Raw genomic sequence first — 21,579 nt, 5'->3', positions numbered from 1 at the left:
CTACTCTGAAATTTGCAAGAAAGGAACTTTTTTAATGCCTTTTTTAATTTATGGTTGGCAGCTGTACCAAGATCCTCAGCAGGGACTTTGCACAAACAGAATTCATTAGCAGAATAAAAGTAGTCAACGTTTTGAATCAACTTAAGGGAGAAGAGAAGACTATTCTGAGCAAGCATTGATAAGCACTCAAGTATTTAACTTCATTGCTATTCTTTCCCAGAGGAAAGTATGTTTTTTACAACTCCTAAACCCTTCCTTACAGCAGCTCTCGGGTGTCAGCTTTCACCAACTGTACTTCAGTAAGAAAAGAAGAGTAGCAGTAATACCAACTTTTAATAAAAACAGAAATACAGACTCTAAACGAAAACAGTAAGCTTTTCCCAGTCGTTTAGTTTCAGACCCACATCCTTGGGAAGTTCAATCAGAAAGACGAAACAAAAATAACTCTTTGGACATGAAAAACTCTTCATCGTCCCGAGGGCTCTGCACCATCTCTAAATGAGAGCAAGCATCACCCGGCAGAGCAGCAGCAGCTTCTACCAAGCATCTGCAATACGGCAGCGCGACCCATTCTCTGACATTTCATCCAAACGGAGGCAAAACCCCGTAAAGGTAAATAAACTTCTGGCGCAGTATCACCGGCGAAGATGCTCCGCAGAAGTTCCTGCCATGCACAGCACCCCCCGACACGACCCCCCCTCCGCAGCCAGCCAGCCGGCCCGGCCTTTTGTCTGCCGAGCTGCCGCGCACCTTCCCGCGGCGTTCAGGCGGCGTCCCGCTCCCCGCTCGCAGGAACAAAAGGAGCGGCGAATTCAGACGCCCTCCCACCCACGCGCGGAATACGCTTTCTGGTGGGGGGGGGCTGGTGGCGGTGGTTGTTTTGGGGTTTTTTGTAAGGAATTCAAGTCTAAACCCCCCCCTCCGCCGGACGAAAAGGTCCGGCGGCCGGCACCGACGGCGCCAGCTCCCCTCCCGCGCGGCAGCCTCACCTCTCAGGCAGAACATCCCGCAGCCCGTCCCGGGCCGAGGCGCGGCGCGGCCCGGCCCGGCTCCCCGCGGCGCCCGCGACCCCCGCCGCCCTCCCCGGCCCCCGCCGCCCTCCCCGGCCCCCGCCCGCTCCCGCGGCCCCGGCCGCCCAATCGATCGGCCGGGGCCTCCCGCCGCAGCGCGGACACCTCCCCGCCGCTCACCTCCCCTCGCCCCGACCGGCACTCACAGAACGGGCCGCCGGCCCTCCTCGGTCCGCGCCCGCAGCCCCCGGCCCGAGGGCGGCTGTTGTCGCTCACCGGGCAGCATTTTGCACCGCTGCGCGTTCAGCTGGCGGGCGCCAGTGGGTCAGCGTTAGAGAAATGCATCGCTTCAGCCCCACTCAACTGTTCGTTATGAATTACTAACCCTGCTCTGCGTGGCTGGGGTTTTGTTTGGGCTTTTCTTTTTTTTTCGTTCTGGAATACGTGTCTGGTGTCTCCCCAGAAAGTGCTTTCTTTGTGCAGCGTTCTCTCTCACCTACACGTACGGGCTTAATTAATAAGCAGAAATCCTGCAAGTGTACCTCAACATTCGCGCCAGAGACAGCTCATCTTTACCTGACCACTAGCGAGGGACAGAGGACCCCTCCACCCAATTTTCTGTACGAAGAAGATGAAGAGTAGGGAGAATCTAAACAAGACGTCAAACCGTGCTGCATCTGAATTGACGACTTATATTAAGATGAATACCACTGTTTCTAGAGACAGGGCCAGCCGGAACCTTGCAAAGGTGTATTCATTCCCTCTCACCAACATCTCAGTTCTGGGGGTACTGAACTTCCACAACGCAGCAGTTACTCTCCACAGTCCAAGTGGGAAAATGCTTGTTTTCTGAATACTGCGTATCTCTTTCTGTGCGCCTTAAGCCTGCTTCCCCAGCTCAACACCAGAGATGTTGTGGCTAAAAAGATTTCTCACATACACCTTATTTCTGCGGAAGAGACTTTCAGGAATAGAAGCACACAACCTTGTAAGCATTTTATTTTTATAAGGGTCACAAAGAGCTGCCACCAGCACTGTGCTTACTGGTGATAGTTGGGTCTGAATGCAGCTGTGTTGACTAACTTTTATAGGGCCTGGCCTTGTACAGCAAAGAAATAAAAGAACCAGGCAGCAAGGTAAGGGTCAGGGTAACCTACCTTGCTGAACAAGCCAGAATTGCAACTGTCTCCAAATGCACCAGTCCTAAAATCGTCCATGTAAAGCCAAATGGAAGCAAGGAACACATGCAAACACACATTATCTTTGTGTGGAGCTCCAGACATCTTGAAAAGGGCAGTTTAGACCCCAGATGAAGCAGCACTGATGCGATGCTAAGTCCCTTTAGCCCTGCTTAGATCTTAAAGTATCACATTTCAAGTATCTGCCACCATGTAAGAAAAGTTACTTCATTTTAGAGTGGGCTAAGAGCAGGCTGCAGTGGCAGAGAAGTAGAGACATTACAGTAGAGTAGCTCAAAATCCAGAAACAGCATTTACATAGCTTAGCCTGCCTCTTCTCTTTTAAATCCTGCTAGAAAGGGTACAGACTAATGTCAAGATTTCCTTATGCTCTGAGAAGCAAAAGGGCCCTTTCCCCTTAATTCCATTTTCTGGTGCTCCAGGCATGCACGCACTATTTCCTACCATAACTCTTAAGAGGGCTCCAGGAATAAACACTTCATGGAGGCAAAATAAACAAAACCATATTGTAGCTGGAGGAAGGTTACTTGGATACCAGAGGGATTTTAAGGTCCAATCTTGTTAAATCTACTCATTAATTACCTGGAAGGGGAAGTAAGCAGCGCATCAGTGATAATCACTGGGGACCAAGAGCAGCTGTGAACACACCACTGGGGACTGAGAAACAACACAACAGATTCTAGGAGAATCACAAACACAAGCAGAAAAATACAAAAAAGAGACAAAACCAGCAGTCAGTTCTGCACACAGGCAGTGGGAAGAACTGTCAATGAAACAAGGAAGAGGAAGCCAACTACGGAACAATAACATTGTCTGAGAAATTAGACACAGCTTAGAGGCAACGTGGTATTAAAGTGCTGAAAAGTCAGAATTGCTCTGGGCCGTAACACTGGCGGCTCATACCCCTCTAGGAGGGTTTGGGTCAGCCTCCCTTCCTTGGGGGATACCCTGTGTCCTGTTCACCAGCTCCCTCTCCCACCCTCACTGTGAGGACAGCCAAGAAGCCTGAATGGGAGGGATCCCCACCTTCCTGATGACCAAGGCAACGCTTAAAAAAAATCTAATAAATAAATGAAATAAGAATTCACAGATTTGGGAAGGGAGCAGAATTACCAAACCCCAGACAGGCATAAAGCAGTCCAGCATCTATTTCCCCCCTTTTTTAGTGTGTCAGGACTCTATGAGTGCCCCAAAGACATGCATAGCTTTACAAGCAGCAGAACTACAGAAGCCTGGTATCTCTCTGAGTGCCTCAGAGGTGGTGGACCTTGCCATCTAGGAAGGCAGGAGGTCCAAGTGATCGTCTTCTCTTGCCTGGACATTTGCAGCAACTAGACAGGTGCCTGGACCCTCTCTGGCAGCTGTGACACTTGCAGGACATCACACCTGGTCCCAACTCTGAGTCCCCTCAGGCAACTGATTCTCCGACTCCCTACATCTCATTTTGCTGTCTGTGATGCTAGGGAACAAGATTTCCCCAGTGTACCAGGGTGAACTCTATAGAAGTAACATGGAAATATCTTCCAACAGTCAAATCACAAAGTATACTGACTGCGTAAAGCATTACATGTCATAGAATCATAGAATCATTTAGGTTGGAAAAGACCTTCAAGATCATCGAGTCCAACCATCAACCGTGCCCACTAAACCATGTCCTGAAGTACCCCATCTACTCACTTTTTGAATACCTCCAGGGATGGTGACTCAACCACTTCCCTGGGCAGCCTATTCCAATGCCTGACAACCCTCTCAGTAAAAAATTTTTTCCTAATATCTAACCTAAATCTCCCTTGTTGCAACTTGAGGCCATTTCCTCTTGTCCTATCTCCAGCCACCTGACAGAAGAGACCAGCACCATGTCGAGCTGCATATGAAGAGACAGCTACAAGCGTGCAGCGCTGCCTCCAGGAACACATCCCACCACATCTACCCCACGAAGGGAGAAGCAGAGGAGATAATGCCAACTGCCATCGCCACCTCTCATGGAGGCGCTGCTCCTACTGACTGGATGCTAAATAGACTGGCTCCATAGAGGAGACCACGACTGACATGAAGAATTGTGCATGCACATCTGTGTTTAATAAGGACTGGTCATGGTCTTCTAAATAGAAGTGTTTTAACCACATGAAGTCAGGAATTTTGACACACCAAACCATGTCTTTCATTTTCTCCCTTACTCTCAAGTCACTGAAATTTCTATCAGCTCTCTGAGAACAACTAAAAGAAATACGTCAGTGTCATTTTTCCCTTGTTGAAAATGTAACATCGTTAGTGCCATTTCTCTTAGCTGTCCTAACCTGAAAATCCAACAGGATGGAAGGAAATAAATTTAGGAAAAGTATGTATATACTTGCACCATTTTTTTATACTAGAGATCATACCATTAAAACAAGTGTGGAAGAAAACACAGCTCAGACCTGCCCAACTCATGGAAAAAGGGTGAGGGTTTAGACTGTTTCTGTCTTGCTTCAGATGTTGCTGCACAGCAAAGGGCATCCCGACTTGACTGCCAGCTAGCAGGACTGTTGGGACGTCTAATTAAATCCTTTTTCCTTTTAGAACCAAAGTGGTCTGCAGAGATGTACACTTCTGACACCCCAGATGGGTGCCAACTATCGAAAGAGATCTTTTTCTAAAGCCTGAATCACTCTGAGAGTTTCCCTTTCAAACTGTGCACAAAACCCACAAACAAAACCAAAAAAAATCACCCTGAAAAACTATCCAAAGAAAACAGCTGGAGTAAAAATAAAGTTTTCAACTTGAAGGTTGTCACAGCCCAACACCAGTTAGTCTGCAGTCGGTTCAAGCACTAAGGAAAGCCAGACCCAGAGCCTACGAGGCACTGTGGTCCCACTGGTGATAAGAGGGGGGAGATAAAGAGAGGTCAGGTCAGCCCCAGCCTATCTTTAAAGGGGCAGTATCGACTCGGAAACCGAGCACCGGCTGAAAAGATATTAACCATTATTTTGATAAGTAAAACCAAATATTCTTGTAACTCTAAAGTGAGAGAAAATATTTTGCTGTTATCTCTTGCTCTTGCAGTTGATAGCACATATTATATCACCCGTTCCACTTGAGGACTGATTAGGGTGGAGTTTCCTCATACAGTGAGAAGGAAAGAAAAATTTTAAAAATTATTATAGAAGACAAAATTCTTCTGGGGAAAGTCACAGCAAACATAATGAAACAAGTAACTTACTCAAATGATCAGGCTAGAAGTATGTCCTTTAAAGCAGAATCCACTGTGAATAATTAGAATAACCCCGTGATTAATTCAAGTAACTCAAATTGATAAATATTCACCATAGCAGGAGGCAAAAAGATGTGTCCTGTCCTGCAAAAAGTAGTGCAGGCAGGTGACTTGCGGTGTGAATGGACCTTCTCAAATTATCAGTGAAACAACAAGTATAGTGCTACTCATGTACTTCCAGATTCACAGCTACAGGGCGTTGTCATACCTTTCAAGACTGGCATGAGAAAAAGAATTTTCCAAATATTCGAAGGTTGAGGAAAAATGAATTTTAAGCACATTTAAGCAACAAGAATGAACAGAAACAACATAAACATTTGAAAAAAATTTTGCCCATAATTAAAACTGATTTCTAAACCAACCTTCTTCCAATAAAACCTCTGAAACCATTTGAAATTGTTTTCCCAGAGAATTAAAACCCAAAGCACTGACCTCTTACTTGAAGGAGGAACATAGTCATATGTAAATTCAGGACCCAAAGTAAAATCCTTCATCTGTGTGTCTGTTTTTTTCATCAAAAGACAATTTTCAATGAAACAACTTTATTTCTATTCCCACCCCAGCTATAGCTATACTGGCAGTTTTCAACTAGATAATACACACAGCATTTGTGAAATTGTGTTATGGTTTCTGATTATTATAAACAAAAAGTTCTTTGTAATAAACCCAGCAATGTCTATAGGTGCAAAGTGCTTGGCATTAAAAATAATAAAATAAATTGTTTTAGTAATGGGCTGTCTTCTGCCTCAAGTGAGGAAGAAAACAAACACAATGAAGTCATGAATTAGTTTGCCTTATCTTTTGTTTGCCTTACTCTTTGGACAAAGGGCACAGAGAGGGCAAAATCTTTTTTAAGAGCTGCTGTAGGTCAAGAAAAGAATCTGTAACCAACTTCTCCAAATTCATTCAGGAATTTCTTTGCCGCAGAAGTCGAACAAAGAGGGCATTCCTGGTTGTGTGGGGAGGACCAAAGTGTATAGAGGCTTACCACGTGACAAGGAGAAAACGAATTATACCAAAACAGTCACTGACTGTCCTAAATTTAAAGAGAGGCTAGAGTAGACATTCTGAAGAAAAAGTCTGGAAAAACAACAGGTCATCCAGTAATTTCAATCTGTTGCTAAAAGACCTGCTCTGAAATAAAAAATGATTGTTTTGCAAGGGTTGAGTGTCAAATTATCTTTGATTAATGGATGCAACAGGGCTTTATTAATAATGTTTACTATTAAAACAAAACCAAAAAGCCCCTTGCAGGCACTTTCATTTGCCCAGCCACCTGTGCACCACTCCAGAAAATCGCTGCAGGTGTAGGACAGGTTGACATGGGCTTGCTCCTCCAGACGGATGCCCTCAGTATTTCACTAGCCCTGGTAACAAGACGCTGAGGAATGCTCTGAGGCCACCTTTGGGTAACCAGGAATATCAAAATCACAGGTGGCAGGAAGGACACCTGAATTAACCCCATTATCATCCTGGCATCCAAAGACAACTATACTGTTACACACAGCCTCACAAGGAGGAGGAGAAAAGAATGGTTTGTTTCCTGGAATACGCACAATTACAGCGCATTGTCACCGAATACAGAACAACGGTCTTTTATCAAAAATCTCCCCAAGGCTCAAACACGCACCAGACAAACACAAGAAAGCAAACAGAAAAATGAGTTTCTCTTCTGACCTAAGGGGTACAACCATGCGGGCACGCCATCAGTACTAGCTGGGAGCCGTCTTGACATCGTCAACGTGCTTACCTAACGGACCAGATATAGTTCACTGAAATACTGAGCTAAAACCAGCAGTACTTTAAGCAGTTCTCTTTTGATTTAAAGCCATGGGCCAAAATACACCCAAGTCCTTGAAAACAAATGACAAGAATCGGCACTTTGGCATTCACTGTCCTTGGGTAGCAAACAGAGCAAGCACTCTCATCAGTAACAGAGCACAGAGCAGGGTGTCAGAGCGGTTTGTAGGTTATTACAGCCTCACCTGTGCATTGCAATGGGAAATATTCCTGAATGCCCACCAGTTCTGGCTCTTTCCTTGCTACAAACCCAAGCTAGTCCCAAGGCATTTTCTGCCATCGCCCCTACGGTAAAAACGTGACTGCTTCTTCACTGAGGCTCCAGCATGTGTGTGTGAAGTGTCAGCGCAGAGCAAGGAGAACAAAATGAATTATTTCTCATTTGACCTGATTAATTTAATATATTTGCTGCCTTCCCCACAGTCGCAGCTGAATCAGTATCTACTGGAGACTGTGTAGGAGCTGCATCCCCCTCAGTGCTGGTCCAGCTCTGCTGGTCTTAGCCAGCCGGCAGCCCGGTGGAAGGAGTTGTGCTGCCGAGCACAGGGGGTTCTTCTCCCTCTGCAAAAGCAGGTCAAGTTGGCTACAAGTCAAATGTGTAATTTCATACCTGATTCTGCCACTGCATGCCACAATGACCTCATTTGCATTCTGAAATGAAAATGCCACATTTATCATACATGGTATAACATGCATTACTCACGGGTAATAAAACTGAGTTAATAACTCCTGGATGAAAGTTTCCATGTAAGTGTACAGTGTGCTGTAATCAGTCACCCTTACTCATCAGCTCTTCAGCAGCCTTGACTACAAGGGAGAAAAACAGATACAAAAGACTCTATGGAAATTACGAGCAAGTACAAACAAATTTCAGTTTCTAAAAGGCAACAGCCTCCACTTTTCATTAGTTTCTATACCTATTTCAGGGACTGAAATTGGGCATGAATGACAGAACCAAAATTAAGAGCCTGTTTTTTCCATAGGTCCCTCTTTATTATAGTCACTAGCGAGGTGCCTACAAGAGTGTGATTCAGAGTATTAAGCCAAATACGTAAACCATGAGCATCCCTGCTGCATTAGAGAGCAAACACCCGTATGTGCAAAATAAAACAGAGCCACAGAGAAGTAAGAAGATTCACCCATGCAAGCAAAAGGAAAGAGAGGCAGCAGGTGATGGGAGCGGGTCTGATGGGACCCGACCGATGGGGACATGCTGCCCGGGTGAAGCAGTGAGGAGGCCAAGCTGTGCCTCCATCCAGCAGCCGTCCCCATCAAAGCTGACCTGCCAACTGGCAAGCATGGCTTCTTGTACCACGGTTAATGGACATGGCCACAGTTCATGTAAGAAGTGGGAAGGGGGGGTCATGTCTCTGCCTCCCCTCTCCCTGCCAATATACACGCACACAAATGTGTGTGCACTTTTATTATGGACCTGTGTTACCTTGGAGAAACTGCAACCATGGATAACTTCTATTTAACATCTTTGTGAGCTACTCTCAAGCAAAACGCAGCCCTCTCAATCCCTCTGCTTCGGTGTTTTGATTTGACAACTTCTGAGCAACTTTACCGAAAGCCTTCTACACACTTCTCGCATCTTTTCATTTTGAGTGAATGGGCAAGTGATACACCACTTGCAATGCATTTAATTCACAGCTAGTAACTGCCTTCGGAACACTGCAAGTTCATCGAGACTCAATGTCCAGGGAATCCATCTGCTTCAGGGAGATAAAGTGCCAAGCAGAAGCTGCCATGCCTTATATAAGGGAAGCTCTAGAAGGAGCAGAGGGTATACATATTAATTACCCTTTCCTTGGGATGGAAAATACGCCATACTCTTACATGTCCAACATACATGCTCACATGCTGAAAATATACCTTGCATAGATATCATAAGCACCTAAGCCTTATATTTTAACTGACCACTTCAGCTCAGGCTTTGGAACAACAAGGTACACATAAGGTTACAGCAGAGATCCCATACATAAGGTTACAGCAGAGATCCCATTTCAGTTCCCCAGAAAAAAAAGAAAAAGACAACAAAGAGGTTTCTACCTACAAGTGGGAAAGAGAGGCTAGTAGAAAAATTAATAGGTAAATGTCAGCAAAAAAACAGGTGGATGGAAAACCTAGAATTTAATTTATTTTTATTTGGATTCTGCAACTAAAAGACAAGAAGAAAATGTATTTCACAGTTTAAATTACAAACTGTCAAATCCACCCTTTTTAATTGTTCCATATATTGTAATAGAAGCTAAATACACTCTTGCAAAATTTATTAACTTTAGTTATTAAACCACATTCTTAACCTTTAACTTCGCTTTCTTTTCATTTGTAATGGAGATTGGAGAAAAACAAGTAGCTGTAATATTTGCAATGTCCTGCCAGAATAGTGAGCTATGACCATGCTGGAGACAAAGGTCCCCTCAGTTTTAGGGGACAATTCATGGAACACTTGGCTAACAACTGCATGAAAACAGAAATTTTCATGTATTCTCTTTCTTGATGACCAGCGCGTAGGAAAGCACATACAGCGCGTTGTTTCAGCTCAAACAGCGCATACAATGTCTCACTGGAAAACACCCAGTCTGCTTTATAAAATACAGCTAGCTAAAAGTCAAATGTGAAGGTCAGGAGACATCAGTTTTGACCCTCTACTGAGGGGGAAACATTTGCCCCAAGTTTTCAGCCTAAGGATTAGCTGGACTTCAGAGGGCACAAGAAGTATCCTGGGAACAACAACAAAAAAAAAAGTGTATAGAAGTGTATACATCATGAAATGTAACTTGAAGCCATTCATAAAGATCAAAACAATACACTCTCAGAAGGAAGATCACAGCACCCTGTGTGTTTCTTCATCTCTGCAAAGAAGGAAGCAAAGGACATACTATTCTGTGAAGAGCGCTGCTCTAGCTACAGTGCCAATTCAAACATCAAGTAAAGCTAAATTGCAAGACAAATTGGGTTGCGATGTCCTTGTAACTTTGGAAACACACGGTTAAGTCAGGTGCTACTCAATTTGTTTGCATTTCCCAAGACTGTGGTCTCCTACAGCGACCAGCCAAGAAAACCTACTGGAGCTACTCTGCAAGTGGAACTCAAGGTGTGCTACAGAAGGTAAGAACAGTCGGGGTCTCACTTCGCAGCAGCACAGAGCTGCCCAGAAGGAACCAGCACCTGCCCCAGGAGCAGCAACCCAGGGAGCTTCACGGTTCCCAAATACCGGCAGCTAACTTGCCCTTCATCTAACAAAAGCACCCTTCTGAGACAGCAGCTCTAGCATGCCATACAAGCGTGTTCTTCCCTTCAACTCCTTCCTCGTAACAAAAAAACCCCTCCACAATCCCCTGAGAGATTAAGACACTTCAACACAGTAAACTTACATTAGTAAGAGGTTATGGCTCTTGGAGGAGACAGCATATAGACAGTGGAACCAGCCACAACTGTTTGTAAAAAAAATCTACTCGGAAATGTCCTTTAGCACAGACTGCATTTCTCCAGCCACTGCCTCCTGCAAAGGAATGGACATGCTGGGATAGCAGCTGGGAAAGAGGGAAGGGCTGCAGCAAATGTTTAAGGTCATAGCAAGTTATTTTTTCTTCTATTTTCACCTGGAAGGTTTTGATCAGGTGACAAAGAACATTTTTTTTTTTTTTTTTTAGTACAAGTTATTTGTACTATAAAAATAGCAAAGGATTGAAATTTGGCAAGGAATTTATAGAACGAATAGCAATGATGGCTGGATCCATGTTTTTTTGATAAAGCAAAAGTAGAGATGTGGGTTTGAACAAATGATTCTGTGATATGTCAACATTTCTTACTTAAAGTTTATTTGTTTCTGTAGCTTACAAATTTTTGCTTAGCAAACCCACTTTCAGATGCCCATCTATGGCAATATTTACCAGAAGACATGGGAAAGAAGGCAAAGTTTTGATTAAATTTGCATTTATGTAGCAGCATACACAAGTTGCTACTTCAAGTTGTAGTTAAATGCAGGACTTTTGACTGTCTCCAGCTGTTTTACCAGCATGAAAAGTTTCAATTGCAACTGCATATAGTGAAAGTTTTACAGAACTGTCTGCTGCACCATGATACAAACATGCAAATACAAATAGTACACCCTAAGTAATTTAAGTAGTACCTCTGCTTCCAGCCGAGAACTGCTTCTATAAAAGCACAACATCCAACAGTTTCAACCACAAATACTAAGACACAAACTTGACCATATAGGCAAATTTTTACAAACGCGTATAACTATATCCAATTTTATCTACGCAAACAGAATCTATAACATGTAAAAGGTATGACAAGATAGAAAATTGGCCTTTGTATCAAATCTCTCACTATTTTTCCCACTTAAATATTTAGATTTGTGTATATCTGCTCATATACACAAAACTGCATGTCTATAAAATGTTCAGGTCTTTAAAAAAAAAAAAACTTTTCCACAAAAAGGTATATAGAAGATATAATATTTGTTTGGGAGTTATTCCAGTCTCTTGCACAAATGCTTTTTGAGGTTTCCATAAATAATCATTTATGGACTTGCCCAAAGCTTCAAGAATCTGTTTCACAGACACACATGCCCCAGCACTACAATCCATCACATATTACTGCTTCTACAAACACTAACAGCTCCCTTCAGGTTTATGGGCCCTTATCTGTGTAGGAACTGACATGACTTTTTACCCCCTTGAACACAAGATCTTGTGCAAAAACATATAGGAAAAAAAGCCCCGTTAAATGATTTTACATTACAATAGCAACAGCAAGCCTGGATTCAGTAATCTTGCTTATGGGGACTTCCTAGTTCTTGGTACTCTTACACCTCATTACTAAAAAAAAAAAAAAAAAAAGTGATTAGTGCTCTGACTCTGAACCCCCCTTGTGAACTGTGTTCACGACTTAAAAAACCAAAATTTAAAAATTCATGTGGACTTTAGAAAAAGACCAAGCTGATGCTCTGACCCTGCAGTTGGACAACGTCAGAGGTGCATATCCCTACACTAAGTTTCTACAGGAAGCACTGAGAATACAAACTCCTTGGTATTACAAAAACTGAAGGTCTTGAGTCCGAACTCTGCCTCTGGAATGTGAAGAAAAACTCCTCTGATAGTATCAAACTTATGCAATATACGTTTAAACTGACCACAGGTAGTATAGGCATAACTAAAGATCATTTTTACTGACGTGATAAGGCAGCACCAATATTGCTACTGTGACAGAAGAAATTAATTGTCCAGTTTGTGGAAATTTAACCCCTTGGTAAGCGTGACGTTCTGAGTCCTTGATATGCAGCGGGTGGTAGGAAGTTACCTGACAGCTGTGGTAAGAGTTGTCATCAGGACGTCAGGATTACCTCCACAGGATATGCCACAAGGATATGAAAGGCTGAGCCCACAAGTAGTTACTTACGAATTGAAGGACTTCATAGCATTAAAATACAGTTCCACATTTAGACTGGTTTTTGCAAGTCAAAAATGGGCATTCCACATGCGTTTATGTTAAGGACCCTCACGCAGAGCAGTTAGGGAGTGCTCACGAAGCTGCCTCGTGAGCCCACAGGGCCCTGCTGAGCAGAACAGCCCAGCTCTGCTGACCCAGGGCGGCAGAGAAGGCCGGCAGAGAAGGCCGGCCTCTGCCGCCCCGGCGCCTTCCCCCAGGCGGACAACCCCCGCCAGCAGCACCCCCAGCACCACTGCCCCACACCCCGCTGCGCCAGCGTGAAGCGCGGCCAGCTCCACGGGCTCAGTGCGTATCGGGCTGGATGAGTTCACATTCAGATCGACCCTGGCCACGCTGGCCCGCCCTCTCCCCTTGGAGCCACCTCCGGGAACAGAAAGGGGTAAGCAGTGCCTACTCAAGAGAGAAAGGACGCTTGGAGCAGCTGTCGGGAATAAAAAAAGATCATTTCACCCCCACACACGCCCCAGAATGAAGGAAACTTCTGCTACCCCAAAGAGTGAGAAATCGGAACTAAAAACTCAGATTAAAGAGGAGAAACACGGGAGTTAACAGCGTGCTCTCGTTTCAAAGGTCCTTCAGCTGGCTGCGGAGAAAGAGGGCTGAGCAAGTGATGTTTCAAACAACAAACCTTTATCTTACTATCAACTTTTACCGTGTCTTTTAGTAACTGCATTATCAGATGCGTAGTCTAATTGGTGCTACCAGTTCCAAAACACTCTGCATTACTGTGTACCTTTTAAAAACAAAGAGCAAAGCGGCAGCCCCCGACTTGACTTCCACACAAATAGAGCTCAGCCGCGCGGGGCATCAGGGTGTGCCCCAGGTTTGCAGTTAGCATTTACTTTTTGTTTTTCTTGCTCATTTTAAACTGACAAATCCAACCAATCTCGCTGCTCGCTACTGTTTGCAAGTTCCCGTTTGCAGCCAATGCAGATTAGCCACTTTGCTGGTGAAATACCACGCAACACATGCTGTCTTGTGCCTGTCACCTAGCAGCCTCGTGGGAATGCAATATGAGACAGGAAGAGCAATGAAGCGGCAAAAGAATAAGAGGTTTAAAAAGACAGGAAGAGAAACAGCTCTGAAAGAAAAACAACAATTCCTTCATTTCCAACTTCTGTTAACACTCCTGCCTTTACACGTCCAGTTAGGCGAAGAAAAAGATAGACCCTGGGAATTGTCAGGCTTACCTTTTTACCAATTTACCTAAGGAAGAACTGGAGGCAAAATTATTTTGATAGATGAAATTTTAATAGTTTTTCAGCTAATTTAAAATAAACAGTTTGGTTTTCTATATAAAACTAGCCATCCTTCCAGCCCCCTGTGCATCCCATTTCTTTCTAGTCTGCATTAATTTTAAGTGAGATGGTTAACTCAAGCACCAAAGACAATATTGTTTTGAGCCCTCAGTTTTACAAAGGCTGGCAAGCAGTAACGCAACGGTCCAATGGAGCAAGCTAATTCGAGTACGCAAGTATTCATTTATCACACATTGTTTTGCCTTTGAACACAAACACAAGATGACAACTCTGCCAGGTACCGATACTCAAACTGCTCCAACACCGTGCAAGCCTGACTCACAACCCTGGGTGAAACACAGCCATGACAAGCTTCTCCTGCCCAAGTATATAACCCAAACTCCCTCCAGCCCTGGCATCCCCTGCCAGCTTGTCAGCTCCCTCCGAGCAGAGGATCCCAGACAGGCAGAAGTGCACAGTTAGATTGATGATCCAGGCAGATTTTAGAAGTCGAGTCAAATTGTGCCCTGCAAAGGGGAAATAAACCCTGCATAATCTATACCTCCCTCCACCTTCCTTTCAAAAATGATGTATTGTCATCTCCGCTATAGGCAGGCAGGGAGGCTTTCATAGCTTGCTGCCCAATTACGGGAGGAATTCTGCCCTCCCCCTCCAGCCTGTACAATGGGCTCTTTATGTAAATCACTCAGAAAAATTAATACACCATTAATCCATCAGTAAAGCTTCCTTTCCCATCTCTGCCTTGTGTGCGAGCAGGCTAAGGAAGGCAGCATGAGAAACTCTTATGGAAGTTACACAGTGACCAGCAGCAGGACTCTGTGCTTCTTCTGATCCACAGCAAGTAAGATCCGACAGGCGTTAGAAGTATATCTGACATTGCTGCACAATATCAACATGCCAACAATCAAAAGTAAAAATTAGCCACTGGCTGCAAATGCAAACTCCCTTTTTAGAAGTTTTTCAGCAGCAAAAGGGGTTAAAAAACAATCTTCAAAGCACAGATTAAAATCGTCTCCTAGCATGCTGCGAGCAAAGCACAAGCATATACATCCTGTGTTAGTGTTCCTGCATCTAAACCATTTACTAAAGCAACAATTTATTCTGACTCGGAACTGAAATTCTGGTCAAATAGCTATTAACTGCTCCCAGAAATGAAAAGAAATAAAAATCCCTTTGAAGTTCAAATGCCCTTGGAGAGCCTGCCTGCTCTTACAAAGGTGATCTTGCAGCAGAACTAAGTCAACCTTACACTTTCCTTTAACAAACCAGTGCACTGGCAGCACTAGAGAAATTACAACCAAATCACTTTATCAAGTATTTTTAACCACACACACACATGCCACTGCCTGCCAGCCAGTAAATGCAGTGGTAACAGTGCTCACCATCTCAGAGGAGCAAACTTCTGAAATTTATTTTGATTTATGGTAAATATGAGGTATGCTTGAACAAGTACCTGACATACTCCATTCAAAAAAATGAACACAAAGAAGAAAAGTACTTTTAAAAAGTCTCATATAAAATGTACTCCAGGTTTGAGTATTTCAAGGATTCATTCAGAGCTGCCTATCTCGCATCCTAGATCTCCCTCCTCCTCTCTGTGGAGCAATTCCCATCAGCATCCCTTCATCTCTTTTATTTTGCATCTGGGACCTCTTCTCATTCTGCCCTCATAAACCAAAATACACTTGAAATTTTCCAGCAGGACCGTGAGGCAGTCATCCAAAAAGCCACCCAGACTGTTACAAGTGGAGTCTGAAATGGCTTTTGGTACCCCATAGAGAGGAGAGATTCCTGCAGCACCTGCCCAAAGGAGCTGCCACCAGTGACTATTGGCTACAAGGAGAGTAAACAAAAACTTACCTACACACCACACAGTCAGTACCCTTATGTTGCCCCGATGGAAATTAAAGGTTTTCCCTGTTGATTACTACAAGCTTTCACAGTTTTAACCCAAGAAAAACTGGGCAAGGCAATGCTGTGCCTAGGCTTTTGTGCTGCCCTCCTCCTCCTACCCCACCTGCGGCTCCTGGCTCCCCGCGGGACCCCAGCAGCTGGACAACAGCACGGACCAGGGGCTGACACAGCAGCAGCAGCAATCACAAGGGTTAAAAAGAAAGCAAGTCACCTTTTCTCTGCTGGCTCCTGTAGGTCCAGTTCTCATCATCGTCGTCTACCTGCTGCACGCACATGGAGGAGAGTTCACCATCGCTGCGAAACAATCTCTTTGTCTGCCTTGACAAGGAGGAGAAATTTATCCAGCTTACAGCACGCGAGAGGGAGCCAGGGTTTTGTTTGAGTTTGAAAGATCTCGAAACACACTCCTTTTTCATTTTCTTTCAAGCCAGCTACTGGCCTCGGCTGCAAACAGACCTTTCTGCAATTGTTCCTGTCCCCTTTCTCAGTGGTTTTCGTGGGAGGCTAAACAATTTCAATCCGACTTCCGTCCAGGTTTCTTCTGGCTGCATTTGAACCAGCACCAGCATGGAGGTGGGTGACCGTGCCAGCACAGCTCCCCTGAAGCTGTTTTGATACAGCACTTAGGGAGCTGCCAAAGAAAACAAAGAGGAGAAAAGCAGCAGAAAGTGGCACCTTGCAGCAGCTCAGAGGAGCATGTAATGGCTGAGCAGAATATAGCACTAAGGCACGTGTTTTCCCCATTCTCCACTCAACAGCAAAAACTGTAGCTCCACTCTTCTCCCTGGCATCGGTCCCCAGGAGCATGCATGCGATTCAGTCCTCTCTTCTGGCTCATCAAAAACACCCCACGACAGGGGAAGAGCAGGCAGAGATCACGCCCCAGCATGGCACAGGAGGGATGAGGGACTGACCACTCTTCTGCCTCCTCATTCTGGCTGCCCTGCTCTCCCCTAGTGAAAAGCCTGGTGAAGGAGCTCCAGGAAGGCTCTTCTAACAATAAAACAGACTGCGTGGCTATCGCTTAGGATTAGAGTGAAATACGATAGGCTCGCTCTCCTAAAAGCACGACCACAGAAGCAAAACTCCTCCTTTCCTCAGCCAGCTCGGTGGCAGCGCAAACTTCTGAACCCTGCGTACAGAAATAGAAAAGCACTTGTGCACCTCTGTGGACTTGGAGAGAGGAAAAATAAAATTCTGGAGCTTGTAAATGCCACAAGCATCCTGCACAGAGTGTGCTGAAAACATTAGTGCCCCTGTACCTGGTAGTACAATTAAAAAAATAAATAAATAAAAATAAAAAACAAGTGCATAGACACAAACAAAACCTGTGCATAAGCAGACATTTTTACTGACCAGACTCCCACTGGTGTGACTGCAGCTCACAAAACAGGTTTCAATCCCAGCTGTGCTACGTCCTGCCATCTCTTTAAACTAGTAGCTGGGAAAAGCGCTCTGCGGTGTGAAGGTTTTAAAAAGTCAGGCACTACTGAAAGCTGCCGCAATGCCAGTTGCCTGCCCTGCATGCCGACACCAATGCTGCTTCCAGGAGGGAGTAAGTCTGGAAGAGGGAGAGGCAAAGGCAACATTTTAAAGCAGACAGAAGCTAGCAATACCAAGACATCCCAATACCTATGGTTTTTGACAGGATTTGTCACAAAGGTGCAAGCTGACAAAAACCACACAAGTTTGTATCTTGCAGCAAAAGAATAGACTTGAATATAGGAGATACTCAATAAAATCAGCTCAGTGAATCCTCAAGGAGATGCTGGTAGCGAGGAACATGGCGGGGGGGGGGGGAATAATAATAAAAAAAACCCCATGAAACACCAAAAAAGTGCCACCTATCTGAAGAATAAGCATTAATGCCTTAACATCCTAATGGCTGCAGATGATGTTAGCAAAAGGAAAAGCAGCTTAAGAAAATAAGGGTACAGTGTTTCAGATCCCAAGCTGTCAGTCAGATTTGCACTATTTCAGAACACACCCCGACCCCCTGGCAGATGCTCTTGCAGCCCTCTGGATTCTGCTGCACAGTCTCTTCAAAACCATTAAAAACAAAGGCTCCGGCTTTTTCTGAAACTTATGGTTCTCGGACTCATAATAAGAGGATAAGGTTTAACCCACTGACTGGGAGGCAAAAAGCTAAGTACTGTATCAGATTACCCTATGAATCAACCAGGCACACCAAAGTGACCTTTGGCTCCTACTAACACAGCACAATGGGTTGGCCAACTGTCTTCTGTAAATAATTTAATAGGCTGCATTTAAATTGAGCTGGCCCGGCGAGGTAATGCATATGTACATACGCATGTCTTCCACCACTTCCCAAAGTCAGTGGTGGTGTAGTGGGCTTGGGGAGGGGGGCTGAGGGGGGGTGCGAATGGGAGCACGGACCACTAACGTTTGCTTTTCTCACTATGTCATCAAGTCTTTCTATTTTGGAGGTTTTTGTCTTAAAAAGACACACACCCCCATCCATGATGAGACAAGAGACTTGGCTAGGGTTTGGGGGTGGTTCTTTTGTTTTTATTCTTTAGACCTTTTGCTTAAAAGAAGATTTGGAGACTGTGGGATGACATACCCCTAGAGACCCAAATACTGCAATGTCCACTTTGGGGCAGTCCATGTTCAGATAGGCAGGATTTAATGTAAAAATCAAAGAATCAAAGACCATGCCTTAAGTCAACTTGTTTCTTTTGAGAAAGAGCAAACATTTGGAATTGCCAGGACTGCAAAGTACAGAGAACTGTAAACTACCACAGCTATTACTGGCTAAATTATACAGAGCCAGATGTATAAAAACCCTGGTAGGAACTGCAGAATCACAGTCATCTCCTCTCCACTGTACTACTTAGAAGATTAGAGAAACCAACAAGAAGGAAACCCTTTCAGGTTAACCCAAAATTCCAGGGTAAATCCCAGAGACCTGCCCAGAGTCTTGGCAGCAATTTGATTTTAGGAATGTTCCTGACCTGTCTGGAGGTCTACTTTTATATCACGGTGCTGAGTCACAACTTGATGATGCAAGGGTGAAAACCTTGCTGCGGGTGATTGACCATAGCATTTCCACTGTAACTGTAAATACAAAGTGGTGAAACACTTTGCTCAGAATTTGGTATTATTATATTTCATTGCAGGCAAAAATTCATCATGATACTGTCATTACCACAGAATGTTTTTTATTTGTAGGTGACAAGGAGCTTAATATCAGCATACATTGTTGCACGTGTGGATCAGAAGTAAATTTCCCAAGATCAAGAGAAATTAATGATTTCCATTTAAAAAACAATACATATTGAAGCATTGACACCAATGGAATTGCAGGTTAATCCATGCTTTAATCAGCAGCCAAACGCAAGGCCAAGGAGTTGGAAATTTTAGCATCTGACACACTTTAGAGGATTAAATTTAATTTTGTGAAACACTCTACAAAGCCATTTAAGAAAAACAAGGTATGCTTCTAATAAGCTTAGCTAATTTTCCAGCCTGACTTTTTTCTCCCCTATGAAGTTGTCATACAAGTAAATGGGCTTCATATTTTCCAGGTTACGCATATAAAGATTAAAGCATTAATTTTGGTTCACTTAATACAAGCGCATCTCAGTAAAAAACCATGAAGGAATCACAGAAGAAGAAACCTAGGGGTTGAAGTAGAAAGCTAAACTGGTTCCTCCCCCCTGCCCTTCTTTTTTTATTTTTAGAGGTGAACAAGAGTAAATATGCATAGCCTCACATGCCATTGGGATTTTTACCATCTATCACAACCTGATTGTCAAAGAATTCTCTAAAAGTTGTTAAGCAAACACACATACATGGCTCACAGCCACTGCGTTCCCCTAAGGCCAGTAAACAAAAAATTGTTGCATGGAAAAGGTTTCGGTTCAGTGTAAAACAACCAACAAAACAGAAAGAAAAAAAAAAAAAAAAACCAAACCCCCGCAGACATGCTCTGGTTTTGGTTGGGCTGTGGTTTTTGGCATAATTCACGTGTTAATTTAATTCCTACATTTCCTAGTCTATCATTTCTGATGATTCAACCAGACAGTAAGGAGGGTGTGAGCTTCCTGGGGCAGCCACTACTCCAACAGCCGAGAGGACACCTCTCTCAGGCTTCCTGGGTGTTTTCCTTCAGGTGGTAACCACTCATCACCAGTCAGTCATAAAGCCATTTCGACTAAGCACCGCCAAAAGCCCGTTGAAAACACCTCGCCTGCAGACTCAACCCTTCCCCCACAGCTCTTGCTGCAGCCCGTGAAGGGTGCGGGCTGCCCTCAGCAGTCCCGGGAGACCCTCCATCCCAGAAACTGCCCCAACACCACTAAATCCAGTACGTAGGGTCATCCCCCCAGCACCGCTCATCATCTCCGGGCAGAGATACATGGGAATTTCAGTAGGTATCGAAACCTTGTGAACTTGACCTCCATAGGACGTCTTTATCTACAGCATGCCTGTTCTTATACAGGTACCCTATAAAATGCTCACATAGCAAACCTGCAAAGTAATCTACATTCCTGCATGATTATTTACAGCAAAGCAGCCACAGAGAGCGTTTTGGTATTACAACAGGGCCTCAAACTTCCAGTTAAGATTGTGTCCCCTTTTGTGCAGAGCACATAGCAAAAAAACTCTTTCCCTTCTGATGTGAATGGACCCGAGAGGGGCAAGAAATAGTAAAGAAGGAAGAGGATCAAAAATGAAGTTACTTGCCCAAGATCACAGAAAGCATAAGCAGCAAAGCTATGAAAAGAAAGTAGGTCTCCTGGCTACCAGCCTCACGACCTACTTAAGTAGGCCCTGTCTTGCACAAAAAGCAATGCCTATTAATTGCTTCTATCACAACCATTACAGAGCCTTTGAATGCCCTAATTACAAATTAAAATTTCCTTTCTGTTTTGTTACCGATTTTATCCTTCTGGGGTTTTTTTCAACTTATAAATATACCATACCATAAATGAGCACCGAAAAGAGAAGGGGGTTCTGCACTGTAGGATGGCTTCAAGTATCCCATTCCCATTTCCAACTTTATTAGGTCCGGGGGGGGGGGGGGGGGGGATCAGACTGCAGACCACCATAGAGGATAAAACAGGTTTTGGACAGGTCTGTATGACGCACCTACCACCAGCCTCCCTCCCTTCAAGTTCTGTAGCCCGGAAAGATTCACTGCATCAGGGCAGGCAATATTTTCTCTTATCTAATAGCTGTACTTACCCTGGTAAGGAAATTTCGGAAAACCTGGGGGACAGTTTCTATAAAGTGCTACGCTAACCTGGGCCTGGTTCTCCCCACACACACCCCCCGCCACACGTAGGGCTAACTCCTGCCCAACCGACCAAACCGCTCTTACTGTGAGAGAGGAACTGAACGAGGAGCACGAACAAGGTGCTCACACAGTTTGGTTGTTAGCAAAAAAGTAAGTTATTTGTAAGAGGGGCAGAACAAACACCAGAATCACCCAGAAACAAATGCTGTTTTTCTCTAAAATAGTTTGATGCCAAAAGAGCAGGCAAGTCAACTGCACATAAGACACCTACCTGCTTCAACCGGGTACAAATACACTTGCAAGCTTCTGGTTTTCTTAATCAGCATAATTCCAGAACCAATGCAAACCCCAAATCTGCTTCCAAGCACGCAAGGAGTTAGGCAATCACTGACTGCGGGAGCAGTTTCAAGTACTGAGCTTT

General features: G+C 44.3%; 1 protein-coding gene across 11 annotated transcripts in view; it reads right to left on the bottom strand.

Annotated features, from left to right (window-relative positions):
- The window catches only part of NHSL1 (NHS like 1), a 184,834-nt gene that overhangs the window by 87,464 nt on the left and 75,791 nt on the right, over positions 1-21,579 (bottom strand). Inside the window, exon 1 of one of the 11 annotated variants that reach the window (XM_069787203.1) lies at positions 16,107-16,910. The exons of 8 other annotated variants lie outside the window; for them this stretch is intronic. In XM_069787203.1, the coding sequence (XP_069643304.1) occupies positions 16,107-16,311 (205 nt within the window). In that variant the 5' untranslated portion in view covers positions 16,312-16,910. Of the gene's footprint in view, positions 1-989; positions 1,043-16,106; positions 16,911-21,579 lie in introns of those variants that run through there. 2 more of the 11 variants (XM_069787208.1, XM_069787207.1) reach the window with 2 other exon arrangements.

Source organism: Haliaeetus albicilla, chromosome 7 (genome assembly GCF_947461875.1).
Source record: "Haliaeetus albicilla chromosome 7, bHalAlb1.1, whole genome shotgun sequence".
NCBI classification, from domain to species: domain Eukaryota; kingdom Metazoa; phylum Chordata; class Aves; order Accipitriformes; family Accipitridae; genus Haliaeetus; species Haliaeetus albicilla.
The sequence above is the reverse complement of the archived record's forward strand: the minus strand, read 5'-3'. Positions and strand labels throughout refer to the sequence as shown.